General features: G+C 40.4%; 2 protein-coding genes across 4 annotated transcripts in view; both read right to left on the bottom strand.

The window, feature by feature from the left end:
• The window catches only part of ssh2a (slingshot protein phosphatase 2a), a 31,779-nt gene extending 28,908 nt beyond the window's left edge, over positions 1-2,871 (bottom strand). The window contains exon 1 of the mRNA XM_086036008.1: positions 2,670-2,871. Coding sequence (XP_085892134.1) covers positions 2,670-2,732 — 63 coding nt within the window. The 5' untranslated portion in view covers positions 2,733-2,871. The remainder of the gene's footprint in view (positions 1-2,669) is intronic.
• A 5,601-nt stretch (positions 2,872-8,472) lies between these two features.
• slc6a4a (solute carrier family 6 member 4a) lies at positions 8,473-25,034 on the bottom strand. Of its 3 annotated transcripts, XM_086035994.1 has the most exons (15): positions 24,851-25,034; positions 24,552-24,755; positions 20,586-21,319; positions 18,353-18,487; positions 17,661-17,883; positions 15,301-15,439; positions 14,799-14,933; positions 14,566-14,669; positions 14,306-14,433; positions 13,628-13,740; positions 12,715-12,846; positions 11,995-12,094; positions 11,778-11,878; positions 11,374-11,541; positions 8,473-9,324 (listed from the first exon to the last, which is right to left on the bottom strand). In XM_086035994.1, the coding sequence occupies exons 3-15, from the start codon at positions 21,040-21,042 to the stop codon at positions 9,250-9,252; spliced, it is 2,010 nt and encodes a 669-aa protein (XP_085892120.1). In that variant the 5' UTR covers positions 21,043-21,319; positions 24,552-24,755; positions 24,851-25,034; the 3' UTR covers positions 8,473-9,249. The 3 variants fall into 3 exon arrangements, with proteins under 3 accessions (XP_085892120.1, XP_085892119.1, XP_085892121.1); XM_086035993.1 differs by having other exon boundaries at positions 24,552-25,034; XM_086035995.1 differs by lacking the exons at positions 24,552-24,755; positions 24,851-25,034 and adding an exon at positions 22,435-22,566.
• Positions 25,035-25,991: the final 957 nt, after the last annotated feature.

Here is a 25,991-nt window from a genome sequence, read left to right on the forward strand (position 1 = left end):
TTTTCGCCAAACTATCATGAAGAATGTTAACATTTTTTTACGCTGCTGATATTATGATAGAGCCTCTTAAATTGGACACTGACATTGAAATGTACAACAATACGTATCTCAGATACTGTAGATCTTGTATTGTACATCATTACTGTACAAGTGGCCATAACATCCTGGCAATGATGTTGCGATACCATAATAAGCAATGCGGTATAATGTACAAGATCATCTCTATGGTAACCACAGCAGCATGCATGTGAAGGGAGTGGCATTATAGCCAATGAGAAGAGGGGATTTGGTTGGGCTGCTATGCAGATTACTGCACACAAGGGTGGCCGCTCCCTGCTGTGCTGAATGAGAGTAACGCAAACTGGGATGACTGCTGGGTCAATCATTTGGAAGATGTTTTCAATGGCAAAACACTCGAAAAGTATGTATACATATGGGCGTGTCTCATCCAATTCAAAAGGTGCTGGATTATGTTTGATGTCAGGCCTCCCAAATGCTGCCACAGAAAGTGCATTTTACCATTCTTCTAAGGATCTTAATTTGTGGTGGAACAGAACAGACTATTGTTTTTATTGGTGGTTAAAGGGGAGATAATTGTGGAAAATGTACTTTTTATTTGAGTGTTCAAATAGTTGGTTCTCTAGTCTGTTAAATAGGAAATTAAACAACCAAGTGAATATGCATGTCGTAGGGTTGTGTTTAAAAAAAAACAAAACAAAAAAAACAATTAATCGAATCAATTTTCCTTTTCATAGCCCCATATCAATTCAGAAAAGCATAAATTAGCATACAGCTCTTCTCTCCCTCCTGTGGGGAATCTGACCTAGGGCTGTGCAATTAATATAAATTCAATTACAATTACGATTATTACACTCCACGATTACAAAATTGGCACAACTGTAAAAAAATAAGAGATTATTAATACTCATTTATATCCAATTTTTACACAAGGAAATCATACTTGAATTTATACATTTGCACCTTTTTAAAAATTTTATAATAACTAATTTTATCAATTTTGTTTTGTCCAAAAGGAACTTACTTGCATTTAATTGTCTTTATATTTTATACATTTAAACATTTTCTTGTGTTGTACCAAAAAATAAATGATCGTTTGAATAAATGTGATTTCAATTATGACCAAAATAATCATGATGAATATTTTTTTCATAATCAAGCAGCCCTAATCTGACCACAACTTCATACACCTTGTATTCAGTTGTCGGACTGTCACATGGTTAAATATCATTGGCTGGACTTACTTCATTTAATTAGAGTTGGCTTTTGCATTTGAATGTGAAAGTTTCTGGTCCTGCGGTCTTTGAGCAATGTGCTTTTATTGTTAAGAGAATTGTTGGAATATCATTATAAGAAAAAATGATATTTAGTACATTAAATAACATCCAGCCATCCAACTTCGAGGTTGCGTCTCTGCTGCAGAAATGCACGTTTGGTTTCCTAAATTGTCCATAGGTGTGAACGTGAGTGTGAATACTTTTGCCCTGAAATTTAACACGTGAATGGCGTTTCCGCATTACAGACGTCCCATTAACGTGACAAACGTTTTAAAATTACAAAATTGGGCATGGGTGTTTTTCGCAGGACAGCGACGATATGGTAAATTTCTAATACAAGAATGACATGAAAAATTTTGGATGACAATGCATTTTCCCCACCACCACCATCACCATCATCACACAGCTTGCCAGAGGGAGCTACAGGAAGCGCTTTGAAATTCTGCGCCCGCCTTAACGTCATTCCATGACAAATTTAACAATCTCCAAAGGTTAAAATGTATTATTAAAACACTAAATACTGTAACATGTTTAAAAGTGAAACTTGTAAATAAAAAAAATAAAAAACATGATGGGTAGGGTTGGGTATCGATAAGATTTTATCGATACTATTACCCATAACGATACTGCTTATCGATCCGGTGCCCCAACTGTATTCTTATGGGTACTTTTTTGATGACAAAAACACACCAAAAATAAATACTAGAACCCCCATTGATTTTTATTTTTTTCTTCTTAAATAAATGCACTTGTGTTGCAACTACAACAACATTACTGTACAATTTATAAAAATCTATAACCTCCCGAAGCCAACACTGACCACAGGCTTTTACGGCACTTTTTATCTATGGAAGCCACACCACCAAAGCTTGTCTCAGTGTGTCAGCAGCTTTAAGAACCAATGTCGGAGGCGCAGGAGATAAGAGGACCCTCGAAGGGTCTGACATGCCTGTCACACTAACCTCCTTTCTCCTCACTGTCACTCTGCCTAGTCGCCCCAATGGAGGTCAATGTAGCAGAATGGATGCTGACAACACTGCTCGAACGACAACCACATAGTTTAGCAACTCTCCGTACAAAATACTATAGTGTCACTATCCAAACTAAATTAGTCAGGCGTCTTCCTGAATAGACTCAAGAGGAAGTAAGTTAGCAAACTGCTAACGATATCTCAAAAATTACTGTACATGTTCAAAGCGTGGTATTTCTAATAAGGAGACAGATAATAGGGACGGATAATAACTTTCCGAAGCGTCTAATCTGCTGCAAAGTTCGTGCTACATGTGCACAATCAGCAAGGGGGAAAAAGCGAGCAATACGAGGGATAGGGACGGAGCTTTCCGCCAGATGTCAAAACAGTTAACGCATACTCACCGACACACACGGGCTGGAGGTAGTGCTCGGTGTCGGTGACCTCTGGACGGTGACCAGCGCCATCCTTCCTACACCTGCTAAGACCTCGGTCACCTAGAAGCGTAAAAAGCCGGAATACCGGACATTTTGATAAAATATAATCTACGGCTAGCTCTTGAGGTTAAGTCTGGTCGCTGCTAGTACCCGGCGTAGTAAAGGTAGGTAGATGGATTCAGTAGCGACATCCGGCGATACGGGTTTCAATGTAAAGTTACTTTTTCGCTGACTATAGTTTCAATGAAGTCATCGTACTGTTATCTTCTTTCTGGAGTTCCTGAACACTATTGTTTACTGAATTATTTATTTTTTGTAGTGAAGTGAAGTGTATGCTAAACAACTCCTCCATTTTTATTATTGCACTGTGTATCGGTTTTAAAATGTTCAAATTTTATTTTGAAAGATGGAACCTGAACCTCCTCCCGCCGCTCTATATACCTCCGAGAATTTTTTTTGTTTTCTTTGGGGGGTGGGGGGCATCAGCAACTGATGTTGTGCGCATGCGTTCAAATGCCCATCTGTCAAAAGGGCGTGAAGGCTGTCTTTTGAAAACTTAGATCTAGGCACATGTGTCTCCCCCCGAATAAATGAAGTAATATAATGAATGAATGGGATTATTGCACTCATAGGGTTAATGTGTTTGTGGGACAGGGGTCATGGAGGATCATGAATGCATGTGTGGTCATGTCTGTTGACTGTTGTAATTGCTTCAGGAGATGACCTGACCCCAAACAATCTCTTGGGACATGACATGTGGGTGTGGGTCTATGAAAGCAGGTGGTAGTGTGTTTTCAATACCACATCACACAGCAAATTATCTGTCATGGTCACAGCTAAATTTATTTAAAGACGATTACTTCATTTAAATGCACAGACGCGCAAGGGCGTCTAAAAAGAAGCTGGGAGTCAGTGTGAAGCAACGGATTCATTGCATTATCTAGGTCATTGCTATTGCATCTTCACCCCTAACCGCTCCCTCCCAATGCCCCACCCTTCCTGTATTTCCTTTTTATCGATCATGCAATAATGATAAAGAAAATTAGAAGCATCTTAAACATAAATACCAGTGATCATATGATCACATGGTCTCTATGCAGATGAAACTGAGTGGAAATTGACGGTTCCATTGGAAATAAGAGATAAATACAGATATGCTTGTAAAAAGAGGAGTGTCAGAATGATTGAGGATATTCCCCTTTTGCACATGCACTTTTATAATGAATGTGAGTGCTCAAGCATAGAGGCCATCTTTGGCCTTCTTCATGCTGGATCACTCAGTATGCAAACCATGTGAGAGCCACATTACGACTCTTCGGAAGACAAATGACAGACTAAACGAAGGTGACGATGGACGAGGGCCGGACATCCTTTGCACACAAGACGCCACAAAGAAGGTGCTCGCAGAGAATCAAGTGTGCCAGGGAAAACAAGATTAGGATTAGAGCGTCGAGGTTAATTCTACTTTGGGACTTTATAGTGACACCACAGAAGCTATAGATGAAAGACAATCCTCTTCTAATTAAAGCTCTGCTCGATCGGCATTAGAGATTGCATCAGATTAATGTGTGTGTGTCCGCCGGGCAAGAGGTATCTACGTATGTATGGTAAAATAAAGCAAATATAATTAGCACAGGTTTTTCAGAGAAATCTAATGATGCACCAATCAATAGATTATTTAGTTCATCTCTTTTCAGGGTTTTAGACAACAAAATGAAAGCACCTTTGCCAGTGTCACGCCCTGATCCCTGATCTCATCTCTCCATGGAGCTTCAGTCCTCCCCAGTGGTTAGTGTTGGTCAAAACAGGTTGCTGTTGGATTACAACAACATGTTGTTGTACCAACAGGGGGAGACGCAACCCCATTTTAATCATCTTTTGACTGCAAGGGTAATTGGAAATGTACACAGTATGTACTCCACTTTATACTGATGATGTCTGACTGTCCGTTGTCCAATTTGGTGATAACACAAATGTTGACAGATTTTTTTTTTTTTTAATCAGAGACGCAATAAATGTTTCTTGATTTTTTTTTTTGCTCTGATTCCGAAACTGCCCTCTTTTTCTCGAGTACATCATTATCATCACCATAATGATAATAATAATGATAATAATAATAATAATAATATATTTTGCAATATTTATTAACTGAGGGTTATATTCATCCATTTGTGCTCTAAATTTCACAGTGATTAAGTCAATTTATGAGTAAATTGAGATCAAAATCACTCCCATTGGCAGAGCAATAGGTGGGGCCGCAGGGGCACTGCCCCCCACAAATAAGGTTGGACCGCCCAGGTGCCATAGCAGATAATTGACTATTGCTATTAAATGCATGTCCAGCCATTAAGAGGAGAACTACATCCTCCCTCTGCCTCTAGATTCATCACTGTGTTTGTTGCGCATCATGTATTATTGTAGTTAACTTCTTTTTACACCTGCATGACATTTAGTCATTTCACACAAAATAATGTCCGTCGGATCAGGACGGGTTTTATAATGGCGGCAGGATTCATTCATTCATTCATTATCCCAACCACTTCTCCTCACGAGGGTCGCGGGCGTACTGGAGCCTAACCCAGCTGTCTTCGGGCAGTAGGCGGGGGACACCCTGAATTGTTTGCCAGCCAATCACAGGGCACACAAAGACAAACATCCGCACTCACAATCACACCTAGGAGCAATTTAGAGAGTCCAATCAATTTACCATGCATGTTTTTGGAATGTGGGAGGAAACCGGAGTACCCGGAGAAAACCCACGCAGGCACGGGGAGAACATGCAAACTCCACACAGGGAGGCCGGAGCCGGGATCGAACCCACGACCTCTGAACTGTGAGGCGGACTAGCTAACCAGTCGACCACCCTGATAAGGATTTAATCAATTTGTATTCTTTTTATGGGGAAAATTCAAATTAGTAGTTGAAATGTTTTGGTCCGCACCTGAAAAAAGCAAGACTTTTTTTTTTTTTTTAAACCTTAGGTGGCTGTCATGCAAGCGTAACTTTAGGGTACAACCTGGAGTGGTTAGGACAGGACTGACACATCTATACCAAGCCTTCACACACATTCACACCTTTAGAGTCTTGTTGCATTTCATAGCCAAAACCCCTTTGAAGCCAGGTGTGTGTGCGTGTGTGTGTGTGTTGCAGAAGGCCTCCTCTGCAAAGATAAGATGGTATTCTCCCTTCTTGCAAAATGAGTTCATTAGAGAAGTGAAAGACGACCGTTGCGGGGATTCAGTGTCGAATGATAAAGGACTGGAGCAACTGATTGGAGGCGGGGGAAGAAAAAAATTCATTTCCTGTTCTTCAGAGACAGCGGCGGTATCAGAGCATCAGCAGAGTGCCTCGGTTGTGGAGAGAAATGGCGAGCGCCTGAGAGGACAGACGGAGCAAGTTAGAGAGGTAAATGCCAGGGTTTTATATCTTCACCCTAAAAAAAGTCACCCTTCAGATTGGAACCGAGAGGAGTCGGACAGAATGAGTTCAAAGATATGTCAAACCGAGCTGCTCTGTGGAAAAAGTCAGTCAAAGTAAGCCATCTGGGTTATCTCAGTGCAGGAGGCCAAACATAACCAGTCAAAATGGCAGCGCTTGAGAGGTGAGTACGATCCCCGAGCATTAAGAAAGAAATGGACAATGATATGGGGAGATGAAATGAACTGGAGGCCTTGATAGACACCTGATAGTGAGGCAGGCTGGTAGGGAGATGCTGAGATGTCAGGTACAGCTCAGGAGGAGGGACACGTTGGCTTCGCTCCACTGTTTAATATAGATCTGCAGCGATTAGCCGGGCCCGGGAACACAGGATGCGTCCGTCAGTCAGTGGAAGCGAGCGCAGAGGAAATTGCCACAATAAAGGGCACACATAAGAAAGAAGCACACACAAACCTGTGCATTTATCTGCGTGGGTGTACACAATGAAAGTGCGAACCTTACATTAAATCGGTACACAGTCACCCACATAATGACTTCTGTACTGTGCAACCTTACACAAAAGGCTTTATTCTCAACCCATAACATAAGCAACAACACCAAAACTAAACATACGTTTATGAACTTTTGTTCATTTTTTTTCAGGGGTTTTTTTGGTCTGCATTTTAAACCCAAAATATTTGCTAACAGTGATGACTGCTGCAACCCAATTTTCAGTTTGGAGGATTATTCTGTAATCAGAAGGAAACATACAGGTTGGCCTTTACTTTGCGCAGCGCAGTTGATACCTTGATGCACATATTGCACACATTGCATGCAGTCCTCTCCAATTTAACATCAGCCTTTTCCTCGTACAGTAGCCTATTTAAAGCAGAAGTCAACCGAAACATGTATTTTTAAAGATTATGTTCTATGCAGGCCCACTAGTTGAAACACAGCATTCTGATTAATATTGTGTTTGTGGAATATGAGTTAAGGAACAAAATCCACCCATTTTTTGCCATCTCTGCGGGCGGCCATTTTGTCACCTTTGTCGTTACCTTAGCCCTGAGCAGTGATGCCATTTTCAGATGAGAGAAGTGACAAAATGGGCGCCCCCATGAAAATATCATTTTTCAAATTATTTTCCTAAAGGCTGTTAAATACAGCAATGCAATTTTGACACAGCTTTTTCAAGAATCCTAGTTTCATTTTAGATGCTCCCAATATTTATTCCACAAAAAAACTAACATAAATCAAAACTAGTAGCCCCACTGATGCTAATAGGCAAGCTTGTATCCATTTTTAGAGCTGTAGAACATGCACCATAAGTGAGCTCTGTTTCAAATATTACGGTCAGTCATACACTAAATGAGGTCCAAATATTGTAAAAAAAGGCTCTTGGTATGTTTCTATGCAGTTCTCCACTGAAAAAGAAAACAACAAAGAAAGTACAGTATTGCTAAATATTGTATGTACCTCTGACGGTTGACTAAAACTCAGTATTTATAACTAATAGGATGGTACGTGTGATAGCACTTAAACTGGATCTTGCTTGATTATACAAGTGTTCATATTTCAAAATGGCAGTTTTTACAATAAAGAAAATAAAACATTGGCACAGCTATGTAAGAAAAAAGACTCAAAACACTTTTTTTTTCTCCATATATCTTTATTATCTGATTCTTCTCATATATTTCTATAGCTTTATTCTATACAGGTAGGGTTGTCAATACAGTCTTTTGTAGACATAATACATAGATCTATAAGCTTGAGAGGTACTAGAGGGAGTTTACATCCTTCATTAGATAATTTGGCAGTTGACAACAACAAGAGACCATATTGTACATACACACGTTCTCTCTCTCACACACCTTGAGTACATTATACACACACACACACACACACACACACACATCACGGCATGCACACAAAGGCTGACCATCCCTACCTACCCATAGACTCGCACACGCATTAGCACACACTCAAATTCACCCACACTTAACGAAACACACACATTCACACGTCCATGAGGGGCAGGAAACATTTTCTTCACAGGGTAGATTACAACAGTATCACACTGACAAGGAAATACACATGTGGATGTACAGTACTTACCATATTTGAAGTCTTAAGTCTAGCTTTCTTTCACTCTCTCTTTTTGGGAGTGAGGAAAGAGATGCTAAGTCGACTTTTAGATGATGACCTTGTTGATGGTATTAAGTCCATATTTGGTTCCTATTACTGACGGCTCTGCGACATTACTACAAGCTCAGAAGGTGACTGAATAAGCATCATCAGTACGTAACGCGAAGATATGAAAATATGGACGGTTAAAGTGACAGAATGCAGACACTTAAATGCACGTTTCATTTTGCACTTATAGAAGGAAAACATTTCATCTGAACGTTTTTAGGGGCGTCGTAACAGTCTTTCTGTCACTCACACACGCACACACGCGCACGCACACACGCACCCAATACAAATTCATACAAGCACACACACTGCTTCACAGTGTGTAGAACTCTTAGCAAATGTGTCCTTGTAGTCCAACATAGATGGAACAACAATACTGTCACATTGCATGAAATATGAGCAGAAAAAATATCACATATTTGGCTTCAATGACATAAGAGAGAGAATACCTGAATTTTGCTACATATTAGAATGCATAACTTATCCGTACTGTATAGTATTAAAATGATACAATGAAAGGGGCAGGAAGGGATAATTCATCATGTGGGCACTGTCTAATTGAAATGATCAGTAGATATGTACAATTTAAATGCAAGCTATATAACCTACATGACTACATCCAAATAATTGTACAAAATGGGCGTTACCCAATGAAAAAGGCAGTGATGCACATTAGAGAAATGGAAAGTGCCTGTAAAACCTGCTCGCAAACTGAGCCAACCCGAACTCAACCAAGCGAAATAAGATTGATGTAACTTGTCTTCACCTACGTTAAATCCACCAACACTTCGAGATTTCAGGTTGACAAAGACATGGGGTGCTAGAGATGTATGAAAAGAGGCAAATGTGGTGAAAGGTAGCCTCCATGTTTTGTAGTGTTGCAAGGGATCCAGAAGGGGGCACTCTAAGTAGCTTGAATTGGCACAGGAGGGGCAGGTCACACTGCATTGGTGACAATGAAGCCTCTGTGTTGGTCATTGCTGGGCTCCGGAGTGATGCTCTTTGATAAACGCTGCAAAGAAATATACAAGATACTGAGGCACTGAATTGACAGTCAATGTTGAATAAAACGGCATTCATTTGTTCTCATTCAATCTGACAAAAACGTGTTTGAGACATGATTTAATTTCCAAAACATTGGGAGTTTTTTTTTCCATTAAAGATGTGATGCTGGAAAGAAAAAAATGTATACATGACATACTTGTCACTCTCATCAGATTGCTATCATGTCATCACTATTCTCAGCCTACCAAGGGATGTACATCATCCAGTTCTTTGGCATTCTTGTTTTACTTTAAATATCAATTTTCAAATTGTTGGCACACACAAGCCTCACATTGAAATTATTGGGATACATTTGCCTAAAATTAGGAGAACCGCAATGGTAATTGCCATGTCGATCACTTTACCAAACCCAAAACAGGTTCCGGATCAGGTTTTCTGCCGAAATAACAAAGGAGTTCATCGGGGGCAAGATGTGAAGGTTTTAAGACTAGTCAAGTTAATCTCTACATTTAAACCCAATAGAGTATGCATTTCACCTGAGAAAGAGGAGACTGAAGGTAGTAAGACCCCAAAACAAATAACTGAAAGAAGCTGCAGAAAAAATATTCCGACCCCTTGAAATGTTCTGTGTCATTGTAGCCATTTGCCAAAGACAAAAAAGGTTCAGTTGATTTTTCATTAATGTACAGCACCCCATCTTGACAGAAAAAAAACCCCTGAAATGTAGACATTTTTGCAAATGTATGAACAGAGAAAAACTGAAATATCAAATGGACATAAGTCTTCAGAGCCTTTGCAGCAACCTTCAGATTTAACTCACATGTTGGACATTTCTTCAGATCCTCCTTGAGATGGTTCTGCTCTTTTATTGGAGTCTTTTTTAATAAATATGCAAAAATTTGTCAAGATGGGGTGCTGAGTGTACATTAATGAGAAATAAAATGAACTTTTTTGATTTTGGCAAATGGCTGCAGTGACACAGAAAGTGAAAAATTTCAAGGGGTCGGAATACTTTCCATACCCAGGCCACTGCATTCATCTTTGAATGTTAAATTGCAATTTTGTAGACCTACTGAAAACAAGCCTCTGTGTTATTGTTCATAAATGATCCTTTTTTTTTTTTTTTTTTTTTTTTTTTTTTTTTTTAAACATGTATTTTTTTGTTTTTGTTGAGAATATGTTTTTGGCTAATTTGGGGGGTCTTGAGCAGAACATTTCTTGGTAGTAGTGGCGGACCAGTCGGGGCACCTCTAGTTAACATGAGTGTTTAGTGTTGTTGGCTGGTTAGAGATGTGTGCAGCGGCACGATCAGAACATTCATCGATGATGTCATTGATGACACAAGTACTATATAGTACTGAACACATCCTTCATTGCCATGGCATCTCTAGTTTCTGACAATGTCTTTGAGTATTAAATACAAATTTACAAAATATCATTCTTTTTTGTGTCACCAGTTTAAGAAATTCCAAACTGTATGTAGTCAAGAAAACCCCGCTAGTAATAAAATTGTACACAAACTTTGACCTTGCTTACGCTCTCATAGAAGTTCCATGTGTTTATCATGTATGTTTACACTGCAGCATGGTGACAGTCTGTGTCAGTGTCATTGCGCGCCTCGGCAGTTGTGTCAATAATGGACAATATGGCCTTACTACAGCTTGTCGCAATGTTATAATGGTGTTGATGATGAAAGGAAAGTGTTTTGTTATCATTACACTATGGCAGGTGTGTGATTGTACAAAGCAATGAGTGAGCATTCAATCGGCTTGAATGAAAAGACTTCCCATTTCCCAGTCAGTGTAGTCAGGTGATAGGCTACTTCCATCACACATGTGTGTGTAGTTTGTGCCTCTTGAATTAGTGTTGGTTTTTTTTTTCCCTGAGCTAACCGCTAGCCTGTGCTTTTTCCTTTGATGCTAGCTTGCATGAGAAACTGTGAGAAATGCTAGTGAGAAGCTGCCTGGAGAGATCAGAGGAAGACAAGGAATTGGCTCATTCACTAATTCTGAAAGGGGAAAATGACCCCAAAAATGTGTGTGTGTGAAGGGCGTACCTGCATGAATGTGCCCTTGGCATTGATTAGGTGGTAGACCATGTAAGCAGGCACACAGATTAATGAGGACACCCCGATACTGTAGCCAAGGGCTGTGGTCCAAGGTGGATACTGATAGTCAAACAACTTGACCTCAGGCGGGAAGGCCAGGAAGCTGATGATGATGAACTGTAAATAGAAACAAGTTGAATACAGTGCGTGTGTACAAAAAGTCTGTTTACGCAGTTGTGTCATAGGGCTCTCTTGCAGTGTGGGGATGACATAACGTGAGGAGATATTCGTGCGTTTTTTTAGCAGTGACCTTGGGTTCTGTGGCTGATGTCAGCAAGAGAAGCATATAGTGCAAGGAAGTACTGCACGAGAGAAATACAGATGTAGGGAAAGGTGATTTCTGAGTGTCTCACCAGGAGAAAACTGGGGCAGATGGCGACCCAGCAGATCCTCCAGAAGCATCCCGGGTAGAAACCGAGCATGACCTGGATGTCGTTGCAGAATCTGGTGATGCCTGAAATACACACAGTACCTTAATCTTCAATCAGTGCCCAAAATCATTTGGAATGAAATGCCAATCAAATTATACATGAGTATTCATTTTCTTGATACAATGAGGTCCAAACTAACCGTAGAACCCGGAAACTGCGATGACTTCAAGCAGTACCACAGTGATAACCGCGGGGCCCGTGGCATACTCCTCAAACAACTTCACCACAAAAGCTCCTCCCTGGTCCAAGGAGAAAAATAAGAGTCTCGCGAAAAATCCCTTTTCTAATCACTCCTTTGTAACAGGCCTTGTCCCCACATGATGATGATAACATGTTGCATGTGTAGAGCGTAGTCGTTAATTACTCCCTTACCTTAATTGAGGGCTGGAGATAAAGGAATTACTACTTGAATCTGATTTCCATGTAATTGTAAACTGCAGCTAATTACATTAGCTAAATGAAGCTGCCACACACCACGAAGCATATTTAGAGTATATACTTAGAACCTACATAAATAGTTGAGAAATGGTGAGAAATGCCAGGAAATAGATTGAACTGAGGACTATCGTAATAGATGATAGATCACAGCATAGTCAGAGCAATTCACAGATAGGAGGCTAATACGTATGTGCACCCTCGGGACTGTAAACAGTACAGTATGACAATGGAGCAATTTGATTAGATGCTTAGTAAGTTTTTTGAGGCAATTTTTTGACCGACTTGGAACTTTAAAAATATTGAAAACAATAACTTTTCAGGTTAAGTAATTAAAAGCAGACCCATTGATGGACAGCTGCATTCATAGTGTTATTTTCAGACTAAATTGTACATACTGTCGTAGAGTTAAAACGCGACTTACATATGTGAGGGTAGAGAGTGCCCCGAGGTAGCAGACGCAAATGAGGCCAAAGACGAACCGCTCTCGTCTCTTAACCAGGACATTGGGGAACTCGTCAAGCATGGCGGTGACTACCCCCTCCAAACCGGCAAACTGGAAAAGGGAACAAGATACGAGTAGATAAGAACTGAACTCCTCAGTATACATGATATTTACATCCATCCATTTTTTTGTACTTGGTGAGCTGGAGCCAATCCCAGCTGACTTTGGAAGACTTACTTCCAACACTTTAGAATATTCATTGTGAACCTCTGGAACCATTTGGTGGCTAAACAATATTCAGCAAAATAGGATATTTTCCTTATTAAATTTCCATTTTCTAGATGCCTTACAGAAAATACATGGGTGACACAAGGTGAGACCGTATAGGTTACACAAAGCAACACATTAGCAGTAATATCCTCAGTCATGAAAAGGAGGAGCAAAGCATCCCTGATGTTGATTCTACACTGATTAACAGTACGCAATAAGCGCTTCACAGGTCTCTAAAGCTGGCTGCTTGGACACCGATGAACACAGGCTTATTGGGAAAAGATCACTGCGCTGATATAAGGGCACAGTTACATTGTTTTGTTTACTATTAACTCATTCACTGCCATACATTTTCAGACCCTCTTTTACCCTAACGTTTGACAAAAAAAAAAATTAAAAAAATATAATTAAGTTCCTGGGATTGAATGGCTGGACTGTGAAAAGACATAAATATGTCAATGGCAGTTCACCAAAAGTTGGCGGGAGTGTGGCATGCTCAAGTCATAGAGAGCACGCTGTTTGCATTCATGGCTGTGCTAATATGAAATATGTGGCGTGGATTTAGAGGGGATCGACATATGGCACAGGACAGTTGATTCACGAGCACAAGGAGTTAACTTACTGTGCTATCCAGACCCAACATAATGATCATGAGAAAGAAGATTATGGCAAAGAAGGTTGCAGCTGGCATGTTCGCAATGGCTTCTGCATAAATGATGAAAAGCAGACTGGGTCCTAGAGGGGGGGGGGGGGCGGGGGCGGGGGGGGGGGGGGGGAAATAACAAGCAGGTTAAAGGAGAAGACTGTTCTGAAATGGACATCAATAATTTGTTCTATCCAATAGTCTAAACTTAGTATTCTGAATAATATTGTGTTTGTGGAATATGAATTAAGCCATCTCAAGGAGCGGCCATTTTCTCACTTGCTGTCAACTGAAAATGACACCACAGTTGTTCAGGGCTCAGGTAACAGCCAATCATGGCTCAGCTTCAGAACAAAGGTGAGCTGTGATTGGTTATTACCTTGCAACTGTGATGTCATTTTTAGTTGGCAGCAAATGACAAAATGTCTGCCCCAAGAGATGGCTAAAAGTGCATGTTTGCTGCTTAACACGTATTCAACAAACACAACATTAATATCAAAATGCCATGTTTAGATTAGTGGGAGTGCATACAACATATTACTGTGAAGGAAAATGTTGGGTTGACTTCCACTTTAAGGGAAAATACACGTCATTGTGAGAAGGGATTTTTCTTCAAAAATGTGATATTGAAGGGAGATGGTCATTGTAGTTTCTTACCAGCATCCTTGGCAACAGTATCCACATCCTGCTGCCTCATCTCAGCCATGTAGCCCAGGACAGTAAAAATGACAAAGCCGGACAGAAAGCTGGTGAGGCAGTTCACTGAGCTGGTGACTAACGCATCTCTGAAAGGGGCAGAAAAGAGGCATGTATGTGTGTGAAATTCTGAATTTTTGAAGTGTGTCTGACGAGTCTAATCTGTAGATTCCCATTGCTATTTTTGGCTTGTCCTATCAGGTGCTTTCTGTTAAACTCACTTGTAGCAGTTGTTGTGAAATGGGTTGTAGCTGGCATAGGCGAGGAGAACCCCAAAGCCCGGACCCAGCGAGAAGAAGATCTGAGCTGCTGCATCGATCCACACCTTGAACACAACATGATGGACACATTGTAAGTGGTATAAACAAAAACATCTATGACAGGACAACGAAGCATGTGACAAGTTTCTGCCATAGCCAACCTCCACGTAGTGGTTAAATAAAAAAAATCTTACCGTAGTGCTAAGCAGTTTCTCCCAATCAGGTTTGAGATAGAAGACCACACCCCTCCATGCCCCAGGTAGAGTTGCCCCCCGGATGAGGAGCACCAGGAGCACCAGATAAGGAAACGTTGCAGTCACCCAGACCACCTAAAACAGTAAATAAATGAACTTGATATTGATGATGCTTTTGAATAATATGCTGTTTTTCTTTCAATGTTTGTGTGTACGCTGATGAGCATGGATGGAGTGTGATGTCATCACAGTTATCGGTTTCATTTGGTGAAATCGAATCAAGTAAAGCTGCTAAAAAAAGACTTTCAGGTCTGGTTTGTGTGCTCACTGGCTTAACTGGTGAACCGCAGAAGATTTCTCTCTAATCAACTTGTCCAACAGCAATGATGAATGATAATGAGCGTGATATATGATGACCATTCTCCTCAATACAACCATCTATCCATCCATTCTACGCGGCACCCTCCGCCCATTAGCCGTACTGGTGAAAAGGTCAGCTAACCTTTCCAGATGTTTTGACTCCCTTCCAGATGCTGAAGTAGACAATGGTGAAGATGAAGAGCAAGCAAAGGGCTAGCTGCCAGCTGATAGAGCCCAACTGGTGCAGACCTGATGAGCGGTGCACCTGCAACACATGTCGACTGCAGAAAGGCGCCGGTGTGAGGATGTTGAGATGTAGATGGAAAGACACAAAGGTGAGCTAAACAAATGCAGTCGAATTAAAAACCCACCCTCATTTGAAATCGCATGCATTTTGACACACCCTTGTGTTGCTCAAAGTAGGTTTGATTACACGCAAAGTAGACATATTGGTTGCATGTACACAGTAACATTGGTGAATGTACTGACCGGCTGCTACATTTGGTACAACTGCGCTCAAAGATCTAATGAAAAAAAAACTATCGATTGTGATTATTTGCAAAGAGAACCATGCTCGACTTGGTTAGGGTAAAAGAAGCATGGATGTAATTTTGTTTATCACTGCGGTTGCCAAACTGTGACCTTTTTTCCATTGCTTACTGGATTCCATTAAAGGCAGGTATAATTAAGTGTATAAAGCGAAACTAATGTTAAACAGCTAAAACGACACTAGACCAGCCTGTTTGGCAAATATTTAAATAGGATAGATAGCAAATATTTTGTACTCTCAAACACAATTTAATATGTCTGGCATTTTTCCATGTTTTATGACTAAAAGGAACAAATGAGTCCAGTGCTAAGAGGCTGGACATTTTTTCTCCTTTATGCCCACAGGATGCATTCACCTGTAACCTGTTGAAACTGACGCTGGTATGGGGGAAGTAGGCTATGGAGGCGCATTTCTCTGACTTATCTAACAACTACTTACAGCCTAGAATGGTCAATATGTGTTTCATTAAAAAAAAAACGGATCCTGAGATTTTAAAACTGATAAGATTTTAAGTCAACCCAAACATTATTTTTCAAGAATATATTCTATGCAGGCCCACTGGTTGAAACAGGACATTCTGATTTATATTGCGTTTATGGAATATAGCAAAATGCACTCGTTTTTAGCCATCTCAGGTGGTAGGCATTTTGTCACTTCTGTCGACTGAAAATGATATCGAAGCTGCTCAGGGCTCAGGTAATGACAAATCACAGCTCACCTGTTTTCTGAAGCTGAGCCATGATTGGTCCTTATCTGAGCCCTGAGCAACTGTGATGTCCTTTTCAGTCGACAGAAGTGACAAAATGGCCGCCCCATGAGGTGGCTAAAACGGGTAGATTTTACTGCTGAACTCATATTCCACAAACACAATATTTATCAGAATGCCTTGTTTCAACTAGTGAGCCTGCATAGAACATGTTCTTGAAAAACACATGTTTGGGTTGACTTCCACTTTAAACACTTTTCATACAATCTTGGGCCTTTTTTACACATAGTCGGTCCATTTTTCCTCCTTGTGTAGGTGAAAAAAAAAAATCAAAAAGAAAGACAAACAAAAAAAAAGCTGCTTATTTATTCAGCATCTTCCACATAAACGACCTCGCCCTAATAACAAATATTTAAACAGCACAGAAAGTAAATATTTTGTACTCAAACACAAATTAATATGCCTTGCATCTTTCTATGTTTTATGACGAAAAAGAACGAATGAGTCCAGCGCTAGGAGGCTGGACACACTCTCTCATTTACGCACACAGGACGCATGCACCTGTGACATGTTTAAACTGACGCGGGAAGTAGGCAATGGTGGCACATTTCTCTGACTTTTCTAATGACTAATTATCAACTAGATGGTCAATATGTGTTTCATTTTTTTAAAGAAAAATCTCCGGTTCCGAGTGTCCAAAGCCAAACACGGATTGAAATATACGCAAATCCCCACTTTGAATTTTCAGAAACCTTCGTTTTTAAATGGAAAAAACAAATCTCCGTGGACGTATAGATGACAGGGCAAACCGCATAAAAATATCTCCCATTTGCAAAATACCCGGCTACGTGTAGACAAGGTCTCAGTTAATGTTAAGAAAATATACAGCAGTATATCATGTCATGTAGATAGCTACACATTGTCATGAGATTCTGTTCTTGACAGCAATTTGTCAAGAAATGCAAATATATTCGTAATAAGCATGCTGACTTTTTTCTTTTCTTTTTTAAACAATCACAAATTTAGTAGTAGAATATCTACAATGTGAACTGAATATAATGTTTATAAATCATACATCTCATTGAACTGTACACAGTAACACTTTTTAAATGTTATCATAAATCATGGATACTTTGTTTGGCTTTGTGAAATTTTGATATTGTTGCAGCTCTTATCCTTCCCTACTCGTCATCTCCATCCTGTAAAGTCCCCCCTATGCCTCCACATCCCACTTACATGCACTTACGTATAGAACTCCTCGGCAGGGGAGGTGGAGGAGTTGGACCACGAAACATTGTGGTCGGTGGACATGTAGCTGTTACAGTTGCCCGTGTTCCAACTGTTGGTGCAGGTGGTCCAGGGAAGGGTGGACTGGAACGACGACAACAGGTAGTACAAGGCCCACGCCATGATGGTGTTGTAATAGAAGGAAATGTAGAGGGCTATGATGCAGATAGCAAAGCCGATACCTGGATGAAGGAACCAAATGACTGTTAGAAAGAATACTTGACAACACTAGGAAAGTTCTGGCCAACACAAAGCGGACCTATGCAATACTCTGCCATTTCTAAATGATTATTTTGTATATCACTCCTCCTACGCAGATCAATGACTCTTTCAAACTCACGCTCTAGTGGCTGACATTTCGCAGCCTCAACAATTTACTTACCAACCAATTTCCAAACACCTGGCATTTGGCATGGAAATGTGACAATTTCCATAACACAGTCAGAACATCACTGTCAATGTTCAAGAAGGGGTCAGAGCTTCTGGACTCAGCAGGTTCATTTAAATGAATCTGCTGAGATCTTCACACTGTGCTTTTTTTTTTCCTCCCCGCCCCTTCAGCTAGTTCTCTCATGTTGGCACCATTCCCACTGCCAGCCCACCTCCAATTGAAGCAATTGTGCAACATTTGTTTTTTCCATCTGCTCCTACCTTTGAAGATGGGGCAGATGTGTTTCCAGATGGAGATGCAGCCATTGCGGTGAAACTGGCCGAGAGCCAGCTCCATGTAGAAGAGCGGCACACCTCCAAACACCGCCATCAACAGGTAGGGAAGTAAAAAGGCACCTGAATTGAGGACATGGTGAACAGAAGGCGAAGCCATTGATGAGATGAGGATGGATGGGGGAAGCAGAAAATCGTGACATAACACAAGTCACTTACTAATACAAAAAAAACAGCACAATCAAACCTGCATCTCACATTCCAAAAACGTTTATTATATGAAATTATTAGGGCTGTCAAAGTTAAAGCTTTAACTATGGAGATTAATTTAAATTTTAGAACGCATTTAAAAAAATTAACTCAGTTAACTCAGTTTTTACTGCCCGTGCCAGCGGACCTCTGCTCACTCTGCAGCCAAACTTAGAGGATACTCACTGTCGCAAGACAAACTTCGACAGAGTTATACTTTAAAAGTTGCTCGATACCTCATTGCAGAAATCCAAAATGATTTGCGCACTTTGCACAGCCAAATTCAAATACCATATTAGTTGTAAGTCTTTGGTGTATTGTTCAACATTTGTATTTTACAGGAAAAGCATCGCAAAAAAAAAAAAAAAAAACCTATTAGAACAGTCTTTCATTCATACTTTAATTTTTTTACCATATTAATTCCAAAATTTTACTAAAGTAAATATCAGTTCCAAGCTTTGTAAAACAAAGTAGTTTGTAGTTGACAAATACAATTAATTCCAATTAATTATGGAAAATTTGCTGATTAATTAGTTAAAAGATTTTAATCGTTTGACAGCACTAGAAATTATAGAATCTAAATTGTATTAATTTGAGTGTGTTTGTGTTCTCCATGTTCCTGCAACTGACTGCCGACCAGTCCAGGATGTAACCCGCCTCTTGTCCAAAATCAGCTGGGAAAAGCTGCAGCTCACCCGCGATGCTAATGAGTACAAGCACTACAGAATAAAAGCATAAGAAGAGTTAAAGACCACAAACTTAGACTTCAACATGCAGCTATTCATATCACATATCCCCTTTGCCTCCTATCTGATCATCAGTTTACATCATGGGACCGTGTGCTTATTTGTGTGCGCATGCGTGTTTTTTCTTTTTGTCAAAGATAAGAGTTGATTGAGCACCTGGCCAAGCAACATGTTATTAAGCAAGCAGTGGACCGAGGCCATTCCAATAAAACAAAAACCCTCACAATTATAACTGTTGCCTCTATCAAGTGTCTCCTTGAGCCCATCTCTGCTTCACACATACACATTAACGCACGCTCACACGCAGCACAGGAAATTGCATGGACTTTATAATCGCAGATTCATAAAAAGTGGATAGGGAGACTGTGTTTTGTAGGAGGTATTTTGTGACACAGGCAGAATCCCTTAATTTTACTAGCTAAATGGTGTAAATACAGTTCTTAAGAATTGGTATTTTGTCTCAGAAACATCCAGCATTACGAAGTGCTTTAATGCAGACTCACAACACATTACCATTTTGAACAAGAATTTGAATTGAGCTTTTTATATCACAATTTGAACTAACCACTATATGCTAGCCCAAGAAGTCCCAAGTTCATCAAGAATAACAATCAACAACAAAAACATAAAAAAAAAAAAAAGAAGAAATTCAGGTAAATACTGTAACTCTAATTTGGCGTCTATTTTTCTTAAACACTACATTTGAAAATTCATGAATGATTGAGCTTCTTGAATTAATTAGCTTCTACTTATTGATGTATGAGCCATTACAGAAACACACAATATGCCGTGAATTTAGGGCATCTGTGACATAAATTTTAGATTAAGTGGTTGTCTAATAAATGCCCTAAGCACTGCATATATTTAGACCCGGCAGACGAACCTAATTCCTAATTTGTCTTTAGCAGAAAAACATTGGTAAAAAACACTGTCCTTAACTCATTCACTGCCAGACATTTTCAGACGCTCTTTTACGCTAATGTTTGAAAAAAATATAAATAAGTTCCTGATTGAATGGCTGGACTGTGAAAAGACAAGTAAATACGTCAATGGCAGTGAATAAGTTGTTTGATGCACATATTGCTGTGCAACTTCGGAAGATTAATTTTTGGAATCCACGATGGAGTCAGTGTTACTTATTGTGGATTGTCTCATTTGAATCTTAAATCAGCATGAAAAACAAAAATCAAATATCAGATTTTGGCACATCCTTCACACAGCCTCACCTCCTCCATTTTGGTAGCAGATGTAGGGGAAACGCCACACGTTGCCCAGGTCCACTGCATAGCCAATGACAGAGAGCAAGAAGTCCACCTTCTTGCTCCAAGTTTCTCTGGGCCGCTCCAAGCTGGTTTGTTGGACCACCAGAGTCCTGAGACCTCCCAGCGGCGCGGCGGACCCGGAGCTGCCTGCGGGCCCTGAGGTCGAACCTGCGGTAAGCCCCGCTCCCTCCTTGGAGCTCTGAGGGCCGGACGTGGTGAAGCCATTGGACACCTGCTGGCCAGGAGTCGGACTCTTGGGTCCTCGCTCCGCATGACCGTCAGCCAGCATCAGTCGACAGTTTTCGTCCTGCGTGCCCTCCTCTTGTGCCTTCACCTCCTCGCTCTCTTTGCCTCGCTCGGCCTCGCTCTCCCGCTCGTCCTTTGTCAACATGCTTGTCATCGTCAGATCTTTTGTCTCCATTGGGTCACGCTTGTAGCTGTGTTTGGGTTTTGGTGAGGTAGTTATGGCTGGGAAGAGGTCGGTGAACGCAAGATGGTCTTGGTGCCCGATATGGTGCCCATTAGGGGAGCAAATATGGTGAGCAGAAGGGCGAGGAGAGAAAGGGAATGATGGGATGAAATGGTGACTGTGTCCTTCTTGGACAGACGATTTTAAAGAAAATGGATGTGACGGGTTTGTGCACCAAGAAAGATTGAGTGCAGAGAATTTTGGCTCTTCTCGGTTAAATGCTTATCATCTGTGGAGAGGAAAAAAAAAACCCATCAACTATTGACACAAGAACATCGATAAAAATGAATGATTGAAACAACAGTGCACTCTAGGTTCAACTTTGAACTTTTACACTCATTTTTTTCGATTTTAAAAGCTGCTGCATTCCCAAGAAAATACAAGAAGCATGCATTGCGGCTAGAGGTTCAGAAAAGACACATTGATTCACTTAATTTCCTCGTGAATCCAATTTCATTTGGAATGAATCAAAGTTGCATAACTTTGGATTCTTATCTGACCAAAAGCTGATAGTCAGAAGAGGAAGAATAAGCACCTGGAACACCAGCGCATGCTGCCAAAACATTTCTCATCAATATTGTTTTAAGTATGAGTACTAAAAAGTAACTAAAGCAAAAAAAGCATCAGACTAAATCACCACAATTCGTTCAACCGATTACGTTTGTCCCGTGTGAGGAGACTAAACGGACACAGACGCAGAGAAGGGGTGAAAAAGAATAAACATGAGAAACAGGAATAAGCGCCAATTTAAATCAAATCAACATTGAGAAAATGGATACAGATGTCCTCTCAATGTACTACAAAATAGTCATTTTAAAAAAGTAAATGAACTTCAATTTAAATTAAATGTGCATTGTTGTACATGTGTAAGTAAATATCCACTTGTATGTTGCTGAAACCTAAAGTAAACATATTTTCAAATGACATAAACATACTTCTTGATGGACCAACAGGGTTATTTAAAGGTGACTTATTTCAATTAGTCCGACTCAGTTTGCATCCTTTTAGTCACCCCCACTATAGTCTGTGACTCTGAACGCTCAACCTCCGGTCAAAGCAGTAGAAAACTATTATTAATCGACAATGACCTAATTTCAGAAATACATGAAAACCTTTGACCAAAATAAAGCATTTCAATGTGAAAAAAAAGCATGTAATGGAAACCTGAATGTTCTCTCCAATACCTAGCGACCCGAATTCCTGTACTTAATTTGCCAAACGATGATAAAATACAGTCTAACAAATAAGTAATGTTGACAATGAAACTTTGAAATTAAATAAAACAACTTCCACCACGACAGGGATCCCATCAATATTTAACCATCCGTAGCACACCGGCATTACCTGTTGAGTGAATTTGTTAAGAGGTGGCAGCAGCAAATAAAAATGAGGGAAAATCCTTGCCAAGGAAACAAAGTGCGTAGACTAGTACATGGGGACAGCCAACTGCCCATTGAGCTCTCGAACCTCTCTTGTTTCTCTGTCTCTTCCCCTCCCTCACCAACTCACACGCGCATACACACACTCACCTCCACACACATACACACCCCCACACGCACGCAGACGCACAGCAGCAAAGTCATGCAGAGATGATGCATGCACATGAACAACTGATATTGGATAAAGGTTGTGCATGCAGGGAACTATTCTGATGTAGAATCTAGTGATGATTGACACAATAGGAACTAGATTGTGGTTCACTCCGTTATTGGTACAAACAACAGGTGGTATTCTCTCACTTCCGTGTCTCCTTTTTTCCTCCTCAAATATACTTTCATGTTAGCAAATTGTTACATTTCAGACATGAGGTTATTTGAGCTTTAAACATGTTGGACATTTTTAAAGTGGGAAATCAACCCAAACATTTTTTCCCAAGAATATGTTCTATGCAAGCCTACTTTTTGAAACAAGGCATTCTGATATATATTGCGTTTGTGGAATTAGAGTTAATCCACTCGTTTTTAGCCATGTCCGGGGGCGGCCATTTTCTCACTTCTGTCCACCGAAAATTACATCACAGCTGCCCAGGGCTCAGGTAACGACCAATCACGGCTGACCTGTTTTCTGAAGCTGAGCCATGATTGTTATCTGAGCCCTGAGCACTTGTGATGTCATTTTCAGTCGACAGAAATAACAAAATGGCCGCCACTGAGATGGCTAAAAAGGGGTGGATTTTGCTGCTTAACTCATATTCCACAGACGCAATATTAATCAGAATGCCGTGTTTCAACTAAAGGGCCTGCTGGGAAGATATTCTTGAAAAAAATATGTATAGTACAGTCTGCCATTCGAACAGCACACTTTATAATATTTTTTCCATTTCGTATGGGTCAGCTACAGTATGAATGAACTCTTTGAACTCTGCCTAGCAATAAGATGTGGTGCAAATGTGTGACATCTGCTACATTGTTGACACTTTACATCAGTTGCATATTTTTGGTTGTCTGAGCTATTTGCAGGCCCCAATCACTCACGGTTGTTATTCCTTCTTACCATCATTCTGGGAAATTAATTGTCTTTTTGAGGGTATTCACAAAAACAGTTGCAGGCATGCGTTTTCTGGTAAAAATGCACATATTTTAGGTGTACTGCGCATGACCCTCCACATTTCCCAAAGAAACACCCAGCAGGGCGCTTTACATATCGTCCCTGTGAAAAACCCTTATGTCCAATTTTGTAAAAAATTGGAATTTTCACGTAAAAATACGAAAGTTGAAAAAAAAAAAATGGACGTGTTTTTCACAGGACAGCGACAATAGGCTACATCACAAAAAGGATCTTGCTGTATGTGTAAAAATCTAAAACCTCCCGAAATAACGACAGTGGCAGTTTTGACTAAATCATGACTAAGTCATGACTAAATTTTATTCCATAGTTCCAACTGAACGATTTCCAATACGCGGGAAGCTTGAAAAGAAAAACAAGGTTAATACGCAGCAAAAGTTAGTATGACAAAAAGAAATACAATCTTTGACATTAAACACACACACACCATATATCTTCTCACAGACACACAACACATTTGCACAGCACATGGTTGTGGCAGTTGTGGTGAGCAGAATACATCCACAGAAGGTGCTTGCTCAGCAAACGTTGGGCTCTATGCCCGCTTTCAGAGCACGGGCAAACAAAACAACACCCTTTCGTCCGCCATCGGCATGTGTAAATTACACTTATCATCAGATTCTGGCAAATGTCAGTGTTTTCCGGAAATGTCAACTTTTATTTCCTTCTCTACGTAATCTATGAAAACACAAAGGCTGGGAGGTGAGGAGTACAACGCCTTAAGGAAACAGTTCACTGGGAGGAAAATGGGGTAATCTGATATTGTCTGTGGCCAAGGAATGGCCTCGTACAGTTTCATTGCAAATGTAAAAGAAAACAAACGTATGGTCAGTTGTCAAGACATGCTCAAAAAGAAGGGAAAAAAAAAAAAAAAAAAAAGTGCTGTGTGTTCTTACCTTTGTGTGTTGAGCAGGTCATAAAGCATGTGGTCATCTCACATGAAAGACGTCGCCTTATCACACCCAGTCCAAACCCAATCACACGTCATTGTGCGGCGTCTGTCTTAAGATGCATGCGATGCGCTCATTTCCACATACATACACTGAGCTCCTATTCCAAGACTCTGATGCACATTTATAAAAAAAAAAAAAAAAAAGGACCTAAAAGAAGCAAATGTGGATGTAAACATCAAGTCACGCATGTAGCTCGGCAGAGTAGAACAGTGTAAAGTGTGTGCTGGCCAGCAAGAGCTTACAAGTCGCAGGTTGTCTGTGTCCTCGCCTAACTAACCTGTTTACAGACACCTGCAACCGTCTGGGCCAAAAGGCACCACGCCAAGTACCGGAGCACAACCAGGAGACTCGGCCTTGTGTTTGTATGTGTGTGCAAGTGTCTACCGAGGCAGATGTGACATGAAAGATGATATCCAATGAAAGTGTGTTCACTTACCAGTGTCTCCTTCTCTTTCAAATCCAGACTTTGCAAATGTGTTGAACGTCATTCCAATCAGCATCAGCTGAGGCACTAGGTTAATCCTCATTCCACACAATTCCACACACATACACACACACACACAAAACAGGAGGGAAAAGCGAACAAATGCAAGGGCACAAGGACATAAAATGTATTGAAGAATTACACTGTGCTTAGGTCAACAATGGGCTTTCTTTTTTTTCCCCTCCATCTCCATTAACAGTTGCATAAACTTGACTGCTGGAGGGGTCACCAGATCCTAACAACCAGAATTCTACTTCCTTGAAACTGACATGCTTTTTATTATCCCACTTTGGCATATTTCAACCGGTTGTATTGAACATGCTACTTACATGTAGGCCAGAAATTAGCAGCGACAGTGAAATTAGTGAGGGCCGTTTCCACAAAACAGCGACCCCCAAAGGGCTGATGCAGCAATTAATTCTAAATTCCGTACTCTGGACCTCAGCAGGACCCCAACTGACCAGGAGCACTTAAAAGTACAAAATCAGATTGGAGAAATTTAACTTCTCACTGAAATACTTAGATTTTATGTTAACTCCACACAATCGCCTGCAAGTTATTTACTTGGAGATGTCAACATTCTCTATTAAACAGCATGAGTTGAAAAAAAAAAAAAAAAAAGCACAAGTACTTACCTGAAAAATCCACTTAAAGCGGAAGTCAACCCAAACATATTTTTTTCAAGAATATGTTCCTAGCAGGCCCACTAGTTGAAACATGGCATTCTGATTAATTTTGCGTTTGTGGAATATAAGTTAAGCAGCAAAATGCACTCGTTTTTAGTCATCTCTGGGGGTGGCCATTTTGTCTTCTGTCAACTGAAAATGACATCACAACTGCTCACAACGACCAATCACGGCTGACCTGCTTTCTGAATATGAGCCGTGATTGGTCGTTGT

The sequence above is a fragment of the Filicampus tigris genome, chromosome 7 (assembly GCF_054856515.1).
Source record: "Filicampus tigris isolate MCC_2025a chromosome 7, RoL_Ftig_1.0, whole genome shotgun sequence".
NCBI classification, from domain to species: Eukaryota; Metazoa; Chordata; class Actinopteri; order Syngnathiformes; family Syngnathidae; genus Filicampus; species Filicampus tigris.